Raw genomic sequence first — 13,479 nt, 5'->3', positions numbered from 1 at the left:
GGTCTGGACTACACGTTCTTTACAAAGGTCTGTTTTTAACCATTGCCTTGATTTGGGAAAACCACAAAACCACACCAAACAGTCGGGGAATGGTTTAGGACCAGAGACCACCGATAAATTATGTTTTCGGCTTTTCAAACCCCTCCAGCCCCCCTGTCACCGGATTTGGTTTCGAATTTCCCGCTCCAGAGTTATTTCCGCCTTCCGAAAATCTCTTCCTCGCACCTTCCCTCAGTTCCAAACCCCACCCCAACCAACACCTGTATCGCCTTGCCCCCCTCCCTAACTAAGAACTTGATATATTAACGCCTCGTATCATAGGCCTACGTGCTTTTAATGTTTCCAATACATGTCTAATAGGGAATAGTTGTATAATACTTAACCTATAGCTTTGAACGTATTGAGATTTAACTTTTCCCCTTTACACCCGCCAGATAATTATGTGGCGACCGCTAGATAAATGGTACAACAAATAATTATTATCGCACTCATGAAAAGTATTTCACTTCTTATCTCCTGGCACTACCCGGCTTCCGTAGATTTCCGCAACAGAAACATAGTCAATGACAGAGCATGAACAGACATCGCTCCAAAACTACACAACTGCTTGCCGTAGTTGAAACTGAAACTGAGAGACGATGGCATTCTCTCTGGAACCTGTACATGCCAACCCAGACTTGGTGGAAGACACCATAAGCCTTTTGAAAGAGGAATGGCCGAATTGTTTAGCGGAGAGGTAAGACATCAAATGACACATCATGATGTGTAGCTTATGATACGAGGTACTATAAGCCTGTTTGAGGTATAGCGGACGTGATAGAAGTGTATACTGTTTGGTTTGGATACGCACACCATGGAGGAAGCGCACACTTACCCAAACATGGGTGTTGTAGCATTGTGTCCGCCATATCTCAACTTAGTGATCCCTCAAGGTTATGTATATTGATACTATTATTATGTTTCTGTTGTAAAGGTAGATAAGAGTCTAATATCAGCCAACCACAGGAAACGAAGTGACCTTCTGTGTCAGTCAAGTTGTCGCATGTATGATTTTAATTTATCATCCAACCCCCTAAATTGGCTTGATACTGTATATACATGCACAAATTGTTTCTAATTAATAAACAACAACAACAATGCCCATTTACATAGCGCCCATCCATGAAACATGCTCCGGATGGGCGCTGAGCGATTAAAAAGAAAACACATTAAATTCCACACAGGATTTGCCATTCCATTCGACAATCCCTTTACCAACAAAGCACAAGTTAAAAACTTTGATAAGTGAGCTCTATTTCCCCTGTAATGTTTCAAAAACCTCTCCGCTAAGTATTCATCTTTTCTGTATTTGTGTTCCCATTCAGAGTAACATTGAAGTTGGTCTTTTAGTGAACCTAAATCGCACTTGTCAAATTACATAACACTTATAGTATCATCGTGGTTTTGTTCTCAAAATATACAACCAGTCTTCACCAGTTTGTCAACCAAGCCGTCGGCTTTACTTTGTGAATTGCATATAGAAATACTGGGACCTTCAAAGTTTTAACACAAAACAAGTTAGTACAACACAATACAATGGAGAGGTGCCACTTGGTTGGTTCATGGAGGTAGAAATCTACATTCATCGTACATGGTCTCCATGTTAAATCTTTTAGTCTGACGTGACGGACTAAAGGTCTTTTCTCAGTGGACGGATGGACTCCAGGTCTTTTGTTTACATTGGTAGATGATGTACATAGATAGATAGATAGATAGATATAAACGTTTATTCAATGTTGCAAATAGTGTATAATACAGAGTAATATGGACAAAATAAAAGTAAATATAAAATATATTAAAAGATGAAACAATAAACAAAAGGCAACATCTAGGTCCGGGGAGAAGCACAGCTTTTGTTCCCCAGCCTATGAACAGACAAACCAAAAAAACAGACAGACATTCAAAATACAGGACAAAACTAACAGGACAAAATTGACAGGTGTAAGACAGAAAATAAAGCCGTTACAATTTCTACATACAAAAATAACATCAGATTCTTAGTATTCATTAAGAAAACAAGTTTTAAGTTTTTTGGTAAAAGTCGAGAGAGTACGCAATGATTTAAAAGAGTCGTCCAGACTATTCCAAAATAAAGTGCCACGCTGGACAACACCATTTTTAGACAACGAGGTTCTATACGATAGTTAACATACAGATTTTTCCTAGCAGCGCTACGGGTATAATAGGAGTGGATGTTTGAGGTAAGTGTAAAACTGGAGTTGAAACAAGCAGGTAAAAGATTATTCATATATTTATACATAAACTTTCCTAAGTTAAGATGATAAAGGTCAACGAATTTTAACAGTTTTAAATTACAAAAGAGAGGCCCAGAGTGCTCACAATAGTCCGCTTTTGGAAATAACCCGAACTGCACGTTTCTGAAGAGTGAGAAGTTTATTACATTTAGGAGTTGGACTTCCCCATGTCAAAATTGCGTAATAAAGATAAGGTAAAATACAAGAGTTGTACAAGGTCAGTAATATGCTACAGGGAAGGAAATTTTTAAGCCCATTCATTATACCTATATTTCTAGATATTTTAACTGCTATAGTGCCAATATGCTTCTTCCAAGTCAAATTTTCATCAATATGAATTCCCAGAAATTTAGTACCCTTAACCGCTCAAGATTGATCATGTACAGCATCATCCAAACAGAACGTTGCGTGTTTGATGAGACAGTTTGGCCGTGTTAGTTATCCCATAATTAATGTTATAGATACAAACTGTTTAACGATAGCTAATGTGCTTTAATAATAATAATAACAATAATGAAAATTTATGCCGAGTTGTTGCCTCGTATTTGGTTTTGAAATACAATGGAAACAACGCGATCTGCTCGTTCTTCAAACTTGCAATAAATTAATGTTAGACTGAACATACAAACGGTTTGTCTTGAGAAGTACCTATTTAAACATGCTCTTGTTTGTTTTGAATACAAGAATTTCAGGTGATAAGGCATTTTTTCCCAAGAGAATTCCACTTTAACTTCAAAACAATTTAAGAAAATCAGTGGCGGCATTTTAAAAGGTTGTCAATTAATTGCCCGGGCTACATTTAGGTCGGGCTACATTTTAATGTACAATTTAGCTACGTGCAATGTTTGTGGAATTTATGGCTACAACTTGGTCGCGGCTACATTTAGGTACAAACTTTGGGATACCATGGTTGGGGCTATTACAAGTTTGGGGCTTCATTTAGGTTGAGGCTGCATAAGTTCGGGAGGTTCCGTTTCAAAGTTAGGTCAAGGCTACACTCGGTCGGGCTACGGTACAAATTTGCTTCTTAGACGGCTGCAGATGGGTAGACTTTTGGGCTATTTCAGTAATTAGAGGTACACGTTCGAGGCTACACTAAGGTCGGAGGCAATGGTACAATTTCGGTGCAACAAAACAGGACGGGGCTATATTACCTTAAGAGCAAGTTTGAGGCTATAGGTCGGGCTACATCTAGGGGTAGGGCTTCATTATACAGACCGCACATCCCCTAGATTACGAGACTGACGTGCCGAAATTGATATTATTGTCTTTTCATGTGGACAGGTTGCATTTGCTAGAAACTCCGCAATGTACAGGTCTACCATGTTCGTTAATAATGGTGGAGACGCGAGGGGGCGCTACAACGACAAAGGAAGTTGTCGGTCACTTGAGAGTGTGTGAGGTCGTCGGAGACGAAAACCGAGTTTATGTTGAATCAGGTATAACTAACATCATCAAAATATCAGAATTCGTTATAAGAACAAACATTTTTGAAGGCAGTGGACACTATTGGTAATTACTCAAAATAATTATCAGCATAAAACCTCACTTGGTAACGAGGAATGGGGAGATGTTGATATTATAAAACATTGTGAGAAACGGCTTCCTCTAATGTGACGTAGTTTTCGAGTTATTTTCCACGACTTTGATTTCGAGACTTCAGATTTAGAATTTGAGGTCTCAAAATCAATCATTCGAAAGCACATAACTTCGTGTGACAAGGTTTTTTTCTTCATAGTTATCTCGCAGCTCCGACGACCAATCGAGCTCAATTTTTCACAGGTTTGTTATTTTATGCATATGTTGAGATACACCAAGTGAGAAGACTGGTCTTTGACAATTACCAATAGTGTCCAGTGTCTTGTAAGAGAATGTTCAAAACAAGACGTTCATTCAACAAAACATTTTGTACAATACATAAAAGCAAACATCATCCAATCATAAACCATAAAAAGTAAAAGAAATGTTTTTTTGTTTTGTTTTTAATAACTAACCAGTTTATAACTAATCATTTTTGTGAATGCATTTAGTTGTGATCAAGAAAAGCAGAAGGAATAGCGGACTAGGTAAAAAAATGCACCAATTGTTGGAAGACTACGCCAGGAGATGTCTAAAAGTGCGGTACATCCAGCTTGCATGTCAGCATCAGGAGACGGCAGACTTTTACAAGCACCTTAAATACTCACCTCGGGCGACACTTGCACCCGTCATTGCTGCAAATGTAACTGCAATTTGCTCTTTTTAGGCCCTATACTCAACTGCTATTTAATAAATGTGTTTTCAGTATTATCTTTTCAATGTTGAGGTCCAGAGTAATATTTTGTACAAATAATGTTTTAGGATGTTTGCCAGTGATATGGCCGACATGAACTGAAAATTTAGTTGGAACTCATAAGGTGTTAAATTTGTTTTATATATTCAGGACAGTGTTGAGGTTTCATATTACATGGTATAAGCTTTTTTTCGTTTTTTCCCCCGATCCTCAGGCAAATAAATATGGAAAGTTACTCCCGATCTCTCAAAACTCATTTGAAAACTAATTATTGTTTTGTTTTAAAGGGAAGGTATACACGTTTGGTAATTACTCAAAACAAATATTAACTTAAAAACTGACTTGGTAACGAGCATTGGAGAGCTGTTGATAATATAAAACATTGTGAGAAACGGCTCCCTCTGAAGTAACGTAGTTTTCAAGAAAGAGGTATTTTCTCACTAAAATAATAAAGTCTTTTATTCTTATCTGAATGCACACAAGTTCGTCCAACAAGGGTGTTTTTTCCCATCATTTCTCGCAACTTCGATGACCGATTGAGCCCAAATTTTCACAGACTTGTTATTTTATGGTTTATGATGGGATACACCAAGTGAGAAGACTGGTCTTGGACAATTACTAGTGTACCCTCCCTTTAAGTGGTATCTTTGGAACGCATGGGATACTTGTTTTATCTGCATCTCCCCTGTGTATTTAGTGTCTTTTATAGACCGACGTGGTGCAATTCAATGGCTACAGTGTAAGTAAGTTTTTATATTTTAACATGAAGGTTTTGTGTTGGTTTTCCGACAGATTTGTCGTACATACCCTGGAATCAGATACAAAGGCTTGGTTGTTCCTCAAGAGTGGGAACACTTTTATGAGAGCGAGAAAGGGCTTGAACCGACACCATCCAATATTCAACGCTTTGTGATGGACTTGGATAAATCGTGCACATCAGAGTAACATATCATTGCTATTCTACATAGGCCTACATATCGATTCCATCCTATACATGCATGATCATGACGTCATTTGAGCAGGGCGCCCTCGGCTATAAAGGTAAAAAGAAGGTCTGCCTGCGAGCCTGAATATCTGACGTCGAACTTCGAGATGGTTCTGGCGATGCAGTTAAATGCGATGTACCGTGTAAACATGTAAAGCCAACACATGCCATTATCCTTGTTGGTAATGACAGGGGACCAGTCTAATGTGCCACGCGTATTTGAATGCAGTTTTATCAAAGATGACGGCTTGACGACAGCTTGATGATGTTAATGCACCAGTTAGGAGTTACCTAATTTAACGGAATTTAACTCGTCATAAGTCGATCCTAAGATAAATCCTAAGTTAGAAAAAGTTTGGCGAAATCGTTGGCCGGGCCATGGATCTATATTAAGATCAATGAACAGGCAGAGCCATTCTAAAACATTTCGGTCATAATGAAATGAAATGAGGCTTTTAAATTTTAAATTAAGTCTATAGGTACAGCAGCCACAATGTGCAAAATAAGCCTATAACTAGGGCTATTATTGACATCCACAGCCGTATCTTTAACTGCTTTATTGAATAAAGTGACAAGGAAAATTTACTTCTTACTGAATGCAGTTTACAGCAGTGGCGCTTGACTTCAACAATCTTTTATTTATATACTGCAGTATGAATTAAGTTACCATTTTATCCGAGACTGAGACTCTGGAGACGAGGAAAGAGGAGACGAGGAGAGAGCAGCGAGAAAAATGGCTTTCCCGGGCGACGATCGGACTTTAGACCGCGTAGTATAGGACTACTGTAGATTCATGATGACATGGTTTGTATACGATGTTTGATCGAAACACGGTATTGGAACATTGTAACTATAGCAACAATAATTTAATCTAAGCATAAGCATAATCATTGAAAGCGGCTAAAAAATGAGGAGGCGGGTTAGGACAAGTGATCTTACTTATTCTGTGAAAAATTAGGGCTCAATATTGATCATTAAGTTGAAACAAGAAAAAAACACCATATTTGTTGCATTACTTTGTCAGATGCACAATTTAGCGTATAGCGTCATTCTTTTTCGTGACACACACGCCTCAAGAAGCGTCTGCGAATTTGAGTGCTGCTTAGATGAATTGTTGCCTATCTCCTTCATTCTTATTTAAATTTTATGTTGGTTTAATAACGTTTTGTTTATTTCCCTTTAATGTATGTAACTTGATGTTTTTTACCTTGTAAATTCAATTGTAATTTAGCTTTTGGCTACAAATATTTGAATAAAATACCTTGAATTGAATTGAATTGAATATAAATTGAATGATTATTTTGTTAAAGGCAGTGGACACTATTGGTAATTACTCAAACTAATTATTATCATCAAAGTAACCTTTCTTGGTGATGAGTAATGGGGAGAGGTTGATGGTATAAAACACTGTGAGAAACGGCTCCCTCTGAAGTAACGTAGTTTTCGAGAAAGAAGTAATTTTCCACGAATTTGATTTCGAGACCTCAAATTTAGATGAGGTCTCGAAATCAACTTGCATCTGAAATCACACAAAATCGTGTGACAAGGTTGTCTTTTCTTTATTATCTCGCAACTTCGACGACCAATAATTGAGCTCAAATTTTCACAGGTTTGTTATTTTATGTATATGTTGAGAAACACCAAGTGAGAAGACTGGTCTTTGACAATTACCAATAGTGTCCACTGTCTTTAAATCGAATGACGCAACATTGCATTTGACTAACCATGAAACGAAATCGAATGACCCTTTTCAGAAGCATTCGATTTCGCGCGATAGAATATTCTGGTGGTTAAATTGGCTGCTCATTTGCCGAAATTGACCGAGAAAACCTTTAATTAATAACCCTATCTACACTCGTCTGTGAGTGACAGCCAATCTGACATTCTATCCCCGTCTTGAATAGAGTCTAGCCGAGGTGGCTCCTTCATGCATCGTTCAGGCTAAGTACCGTTCATTAATTTTCAAACAGTAAGATCATTACGTCAATTTTGTCTGGTTTCTTTTATGTGCGCTGCAACTATACATCTATAAATAGACCTAGCCTACACTGATGTTGTCGTTCCTCACGCAATTAATTATGAGTATATAGGCCTATGATGACAGATGGTATTCCGCCCATTGTGATTCAAACCCAGCCTGGACCAGAATTTATGGTTTTTAATTATCCAGTGATGAATGATAACAATATGAAGAGGCATTAATACATACATTAAAACAAGTATGCATTCTGGTTCGCCAAAGACTGGTCACGTGGGAATTAACAACCAGTGAATGAGAGTCAGGAGCGAATAAATTATATAATGATCTTATTGATGCATTGATGGGATAATTGAACAGTTCCTTCCTAGGATCAGCACTCAATGAGTATTTTGTGTGCATTTTAATGTTTGCTTTACTTTGGCAATAGTAACTTTTGGTGCGCTCTTCGTGGATACCCGGAATGCGCAAATAATATCAAATTTCAGGTAGCTGCGGTGCAACGGTAAAAGAAACCCATAATGCAAAGTAAACAGACCAACACAAACAACCCAAGTATGTCCACGTTGCCATGTCCTGTGCGTTTTTGGTTCAGGGCTACAAAAAAACGTTCGTTATAATTATAAAATGAGTTGTGGTTGGGAAAAATGTTTTGGAAGTCTTCTTTTTTGTGAAGTCAAACAAATTTGGTTTTACAAATTGGCGGACCTTGCTATTGACGAAGTAAAAGGAAAACCACACAATTTTGAGAGATATTTGTGTGTGTGAGGGAGTCATCATTATATTAAATATAAAGCTCCAAATTGCCCAAATCCAAGGCAATTTGTTTCTTTAAGACATGGATCTTATGTAAATTACGTCACTGTGTATAAGGGCTCATGAAAAGAATCCGGTAAAATCGGACCCGGGGTATTTTAGAGTTTAGACAAAATTTATACGAACCTATAATATAGGTTCGTTAGTTTTATGGTCCATTATTAAAATAACGGAGGAAAAATATGCGTACAATTCTTAAAATGATATTATTCCCCTACCCCCCCCCCCCCCAAAAAAAAAGAAGAGTTACAAACAAATACAAATACATAAACGTCATGTTGCATTAATTTTCCACATCAGTCGAACGTCAATTACTTGGTTTGGCACCGAATGAACGAATGTACCTCAAAATAATATATGTTTAAAAAAATAGCCTGTAATGTATCCCAAAAGTACCTTTAATTCTACTCAGATGGGCTTTGGTTATATATTGATGACCACAGACAATTTCCCCGGGTAATTCGTTATTACCAGCGAAATTGAATTTTGTGTTGTCGTATAGTTTAGAGTTTCGACATAATTTTTGTGTGCTGAATGTATACCGACTACCATGGACAACGGAATGGCGTATTCCGAATGGGTTTTGTGGGTTAAGGCACATCTAATTCTCTACAGTGTATAAAACAAAATAACATGTTGGATTCCAATATGGATGGTTTAAAACAAATGATTTTCAAGAATAAGTTTGTGCTATATTTAGAATCTTATTTTCGGGAACTGGTCTTTCAATTAGCCTTTTTGAGGTATAGCGGCGAACACCATATAGTAGGACTCACAGACATGGCTTACCAAAAACCAAGCAATGCACAGTTATACTAGTGTCCAACACACCTCAAAATGGCTCATTGAGAACGTATTTGGAAGAAGAAAACAAAAACATCAATAGTAAAAAAATAAATAAAAAAAAAAAACCGTGAGCGGAAATTGAATGTCAGTTTCAGTGTCAATTTTGCAAATCCATCTATAATGAAAAAAAAAAAAAATAAGACATAGTAATAATCATAAAAGTGGAGAGAAAACAGAAGAAGAATAAAAAGCCGAAAATTATATCCGGTCGGGGTCCAACCATTAAGAAACTCTATCTTTGCACCTTACGTTACTAACTCAAATTGAAAATAATATGGTGGTGCAAATAATAATAATATTATTAATACTATAAAAAGAGTTTATCCTCGGGCCTAAATTTTTGCATTAGATGATTGAATGACATTTCTTCGGACATTCCCACGGACATTCCCCTCTATACTAGAAACGTCATTGTGGCGTAATTGTAAACCAAGCCTTGGGCATTTTCACTACAGAGAAAATTACATTCTTTCAATAATGTTGTGTTGATAATTACTATAGAGAATGATGGTCAGAAGATTCAACAATTTGCGTCGCTGGCATGGCAGTTTTTAAAATGGAGGTATTATTATTATTATTATTTTATTAAAAATCAAACATAGCAGCCAAAAGGCTGAATTTTGTTTAGGTTTACAATATAAAAAGGTATGCCTTACTCATATTGGTTTGGGAGAAATTTTTTAAACAAAAAAACACACCATACCATACATAAATAAATATTGTGTGGTTTCAGTGTATAAATAAAGTGTTAATTTTGACTATAATTTCTTTGAACAAAAACGTTTAATGGCTTGTAGCGGAAACCATCATTTTAAATGGTCTCTTTTGTTTTCGGTACAAAATGACAAACATACATTTGAACGTTAATTCACCTCGTGCTGCAAGGTTTGTGCGTGTCTGAATTGCGTTTGAAGGTTTGCGTTTGAAGGTTTTTGTTTTTGTTTACCTCGTTTTAATGTAGATGTTATCCACGTTGTTCAGATATTCTGTTTTTGACATGGAATATTTATGTGCGCAGTACATGTATGAGTGCAAATAGTTGTCTGCCCCATCTCTTAGACCTAACCCCACCCCTTTTAGATAAAGTGGAATGGTCCAGCTTAGGATGTCAATGAATATGACTTCTCAGGTCATTGCACTTTGTAGAAATGGCTTAATTGGTCATAAGAGGATTTATTAATTTGTATACTCCAACCCCCTGGAGGGTTAAAAAGCAGTTTTCAATTAACGTTCTGATGCTTATGCCTCAATAGTTTGAGAATATCTTGATAGGTTGCTATTACTTTTGCTGTTCTTCTTTTATAAGTTTACATAAGCCTATTAACAACATTTACCAATGAACCCACATTTTTAAATAGGAAAGAAATAAATTAAACAGAGAAGAGAAATAAGCAAAAATAACAATACAAACAAAAAATAAACAAAGTGGGTATAGCAATATTGAATATTGAACATTGAACTTTCACGAATACAACATTAATGTACGGTACAGATTACAGTCAGGATTATTAGAATAAAAATATCCGTTAAAAAACATAAAAAGCTTCCTTTTCATGCTATGAGCTCAGGTTTATATTTACAACATGCATACAAAACACTGTGTGTATAGTTCAAGTTACATTTACGGTGATGACTTTATCATTCCACGAAACTGACTCCAGAGGAAAAAACAAATCACAAAACGTGTGTACGGTTTGTTTGCATTTACCCACACGCAAGAGATAAATTACAATTAGGTAATTCGGTTCAAATTAGGTGTTGCGACAATGGTGTAGATGTAATTGATGATGTTGGCATACGACCATAATTAAAGGCACTGGACACTATTGGTAATAACCCCCCAAAATTGTCACGAGCAATAGAGAGCTGTCGGTATAGTATAACACATTGTGAGAAACGGCTCCCTCATAAGTAACGTAGTTTTTGAGAAAGAGGCAACTTCTCACTCAAATGAAATACTTCAGGCATTTAGCCTGTTTAGGCGTTTGAAAGCACAATACAAATCTTCGCAACGGGGTTGTTTTTCTTTCATTATTCTCTTGCAACTTCCATGACAAATTTAGTAAAGAAAAAATCACAGATTTGTTTTTGTATACACCAAGTGAGAATACTGGTCTTTGACAATTACCAAAGGTGTCCATGCCTTTAAGTTTGAAGTATTATCTCAAGTCACGATCTGTGGTTCGGGGAAATAGCTGGGAGGTGTGTATTAGACTCCAGTCGTAACTGATTGGAGGGGAAAGCTAGATTTTCGTCTTGTATGGGGTTTGAAATTGCCCGTTCTCGGCGAGCAATATCTCCCGTGTGCAATTTAAGATCATCTAATTTCTCATCTTCACAGCATATGACATCCCATTGCTCTGAATTCTGGCTACCGGATGATGAGTCGATCCTATGGTACAAGTGACTCGTGCTGTTCGATTTAACCTTAGGGCTAAACGGAGCACAGGGATGCATCTCAGGGGAGTTAAAATCACGTAGTAGTAATAAATCTTCCATAGAGGACGATGTCCGCACGAGGATGCTATCACAGCTTTTGGTCGGCCGGTGTTTGAGCTTGCCCAGGGCGTATGCCGCCGCCGAGTGCGGCCGTCTGGGTTGCGAGGGTGGCTTAGGGCGCTTGGTGAACGCACCTCCCTGCGGTGCGCTGACGATTGGTTTACCATGCCGCGGGTTCTCAACTGCGAAGTAGTGGCCATTTTTCGAAGCGATGAGTTTTTCTTTTGTGACCAGTTCTGGGAAACTGGAGGTGTTGTGCTGAACTCTAGAACGCAGCTCCTTAAATTTGCTCGGTAGCTCTTCCATGCTCAGAGGGTGTTTGCCCTTCTTTTCCTTCTGCGTTTGGACTTGCTCTGGGAATGTTGGATTCCCACTTGCGTCCGATAACTCCAACAAGGAAGATACTGAGTTAAGACTTGGAGTAAACTGACGACTACGTCCCGCGTGGTTTCTACACATGTTTTCCTCCATTCTCAATTGAGATGCATTCGCAGCTGATGTTTTCCCAATACATGGGCGTGGTCGGTGTGTTATTTGAAGGAGGGCCTGAATCTCTTGGGCGGTGCAGCCGGCCTCTCGCGCCCAATCCGCGGCGGTCATATTCCTGACGATATCCCGGGGGCTGACCGAGGCTTTCCCCTCGTGAATCAGAAGCCGTGCACATTCGAGGTAGCCGTTCTTTGATGCCTCCATGAGGGGCGTCATCCCGTCCGCGTTCACCTTGTCAACCTCCAGCCCGAGCCTGCGATAACTCCGCGCTATTATCTCGATCCCAGTGGTGTTGTTCACCATAGCACAATACATCAGCGGCGTATTGCCGATGTTGTCCTCCAAGTTAGGGTCCACATTATTCTTGACAAGTTTCCTTACCACGGCATTGCAGTGCAGCTCACACGAATAGCTGAGAACGCTGCGTCCAACGTTGTCTAATAAATTTACGCTCGCGTTGTAGCCAATCAACATATCCACAGCTCTATTGCGGACACTTTCCTCAGTGATTCGCACAGCACAAATAAGAGGAGTTTTACCGTGAGCATTTTTTGAATCGACCAGTAGCTGTCCTTCCACGGCATCTAGGATGAATTTAGCAAGGTGAATCTTTCCCTTAGCAACCGCATCATGGATGGCCACGGCACCAGATATCTGCCCCAAGCTTCCCCTCCTCCTCATACGGTCTCGTATTGAAGGTATACGGCGGAATAACGTGTCTTTAGCCGACATACTGTCCGCTGCAAATCACACCTACCGTTATAAGCGAGCATCCATCAGTTGATCTAATGCTCTGCCGTCAATTTCGCTCCTGCGACCCGCTCTCATGCATTTAAGGATAAATTATGCGACGGACGTCGTACAAGGCTCTCTCTCCCTCTCTCTCTGTTGCTGACCCCGCTGTCGCATCTAGTGTCCCTTCAATCACGTAAGCCCAACAAATGCTCCAATCGCCCCCAGTGCAATGTCTGCATATCACGTTCATCATGCTGCATGTGTATAATAAATTATGTAAAAGGCAATCCTACAAAATCAGAGATGGGGGAAACAGCATAACCGTTCACCGTGCAGATGATAATGATGATGATGCTGCTATGCGTGTAGATACGGCAATACCGTTTCCGACTAAAAACACACGTACATGTACACACACCACATCCAAGCTAATCTGTCTATTACAATCCCACTTAACCAATCACAATCGCGAGTATATTAAGTAACGTTCATTATGTGACGGTTGATGACGATCAATCTATAAAGCAGGTTAAAGGTGTGAGATAAAAAAAACACCTGAAAAGAC

At 38.6% G+C, this 13,479-nt stretch overlaps 2 protein-coding genes across 2 annotated transcripts; one reads left to right on the top strand and one right to left on the bottom strand.

Annotated features, from left to right (window-relative positions):
- Positions 1 to 520: 520 nt before the first annotated feature.
- Positions 521 to 6,823, top strand: LOC117299048 (N-alpha-acetyltransferase 80-like). The gene is made up of 4 exons (XM_033782453.1): positions 521 to 736; positions 3,579 to 3,733; positions 4,325 to 4,515; positions 5,359 to 6,823. Exons 1-4 carry the CDS (start codon positions 639 to 641, stop codon positions 5,509 to 5,511), a joined length of 597 nt encoding a protein of 198 aa, XP_033638344.1. The 5' UTR covers positions 521 to 638; the 3' UTR covers positions 5,512 to 6,823.
- A 4,246-nt stretch (positions 6,824 to 11,069) lies between these two features.
- LOC117301435 (POTE ankyrin domain family member G-like) lies at positions 11,070 to 13,232 on the bottom strand. Its single transcript, XM_033785428.1, has one exon. It carries the CDS (start codon positions 12,909 to 12,911, stop codon positions 11,361 to 11,363), a length of 1,551 nt encoding a protein of 516 aa, XP_033641319.1. The 5' UTR covers positions 12,912 to 13,232; the 3' UTR covers positions 11,070 to 11,360.
- Between the last annotated feature and the right edge of the window lie 247 nt (positions 13,233 to 13,479).

This window comes from Asterias rubens, chromosome 1 (genome assembly GCF_902459465.1).
Source record: "Asterias rubens chromosome 1, eAstRub1.3, whole genome shotgun sequence".
Classification (NCBI taxonomy): domain Eukaryota; kingdom Metazoa; phylum Echinodermata; class Asteroidea; order Forcipulatida; family Asteriidae; genus Asterias; species Asterias rubens.
Note: the sequence above shows the minus strand (reverse complement) of the source record. Positions and strands in the feature narration are given on the sequence as shown.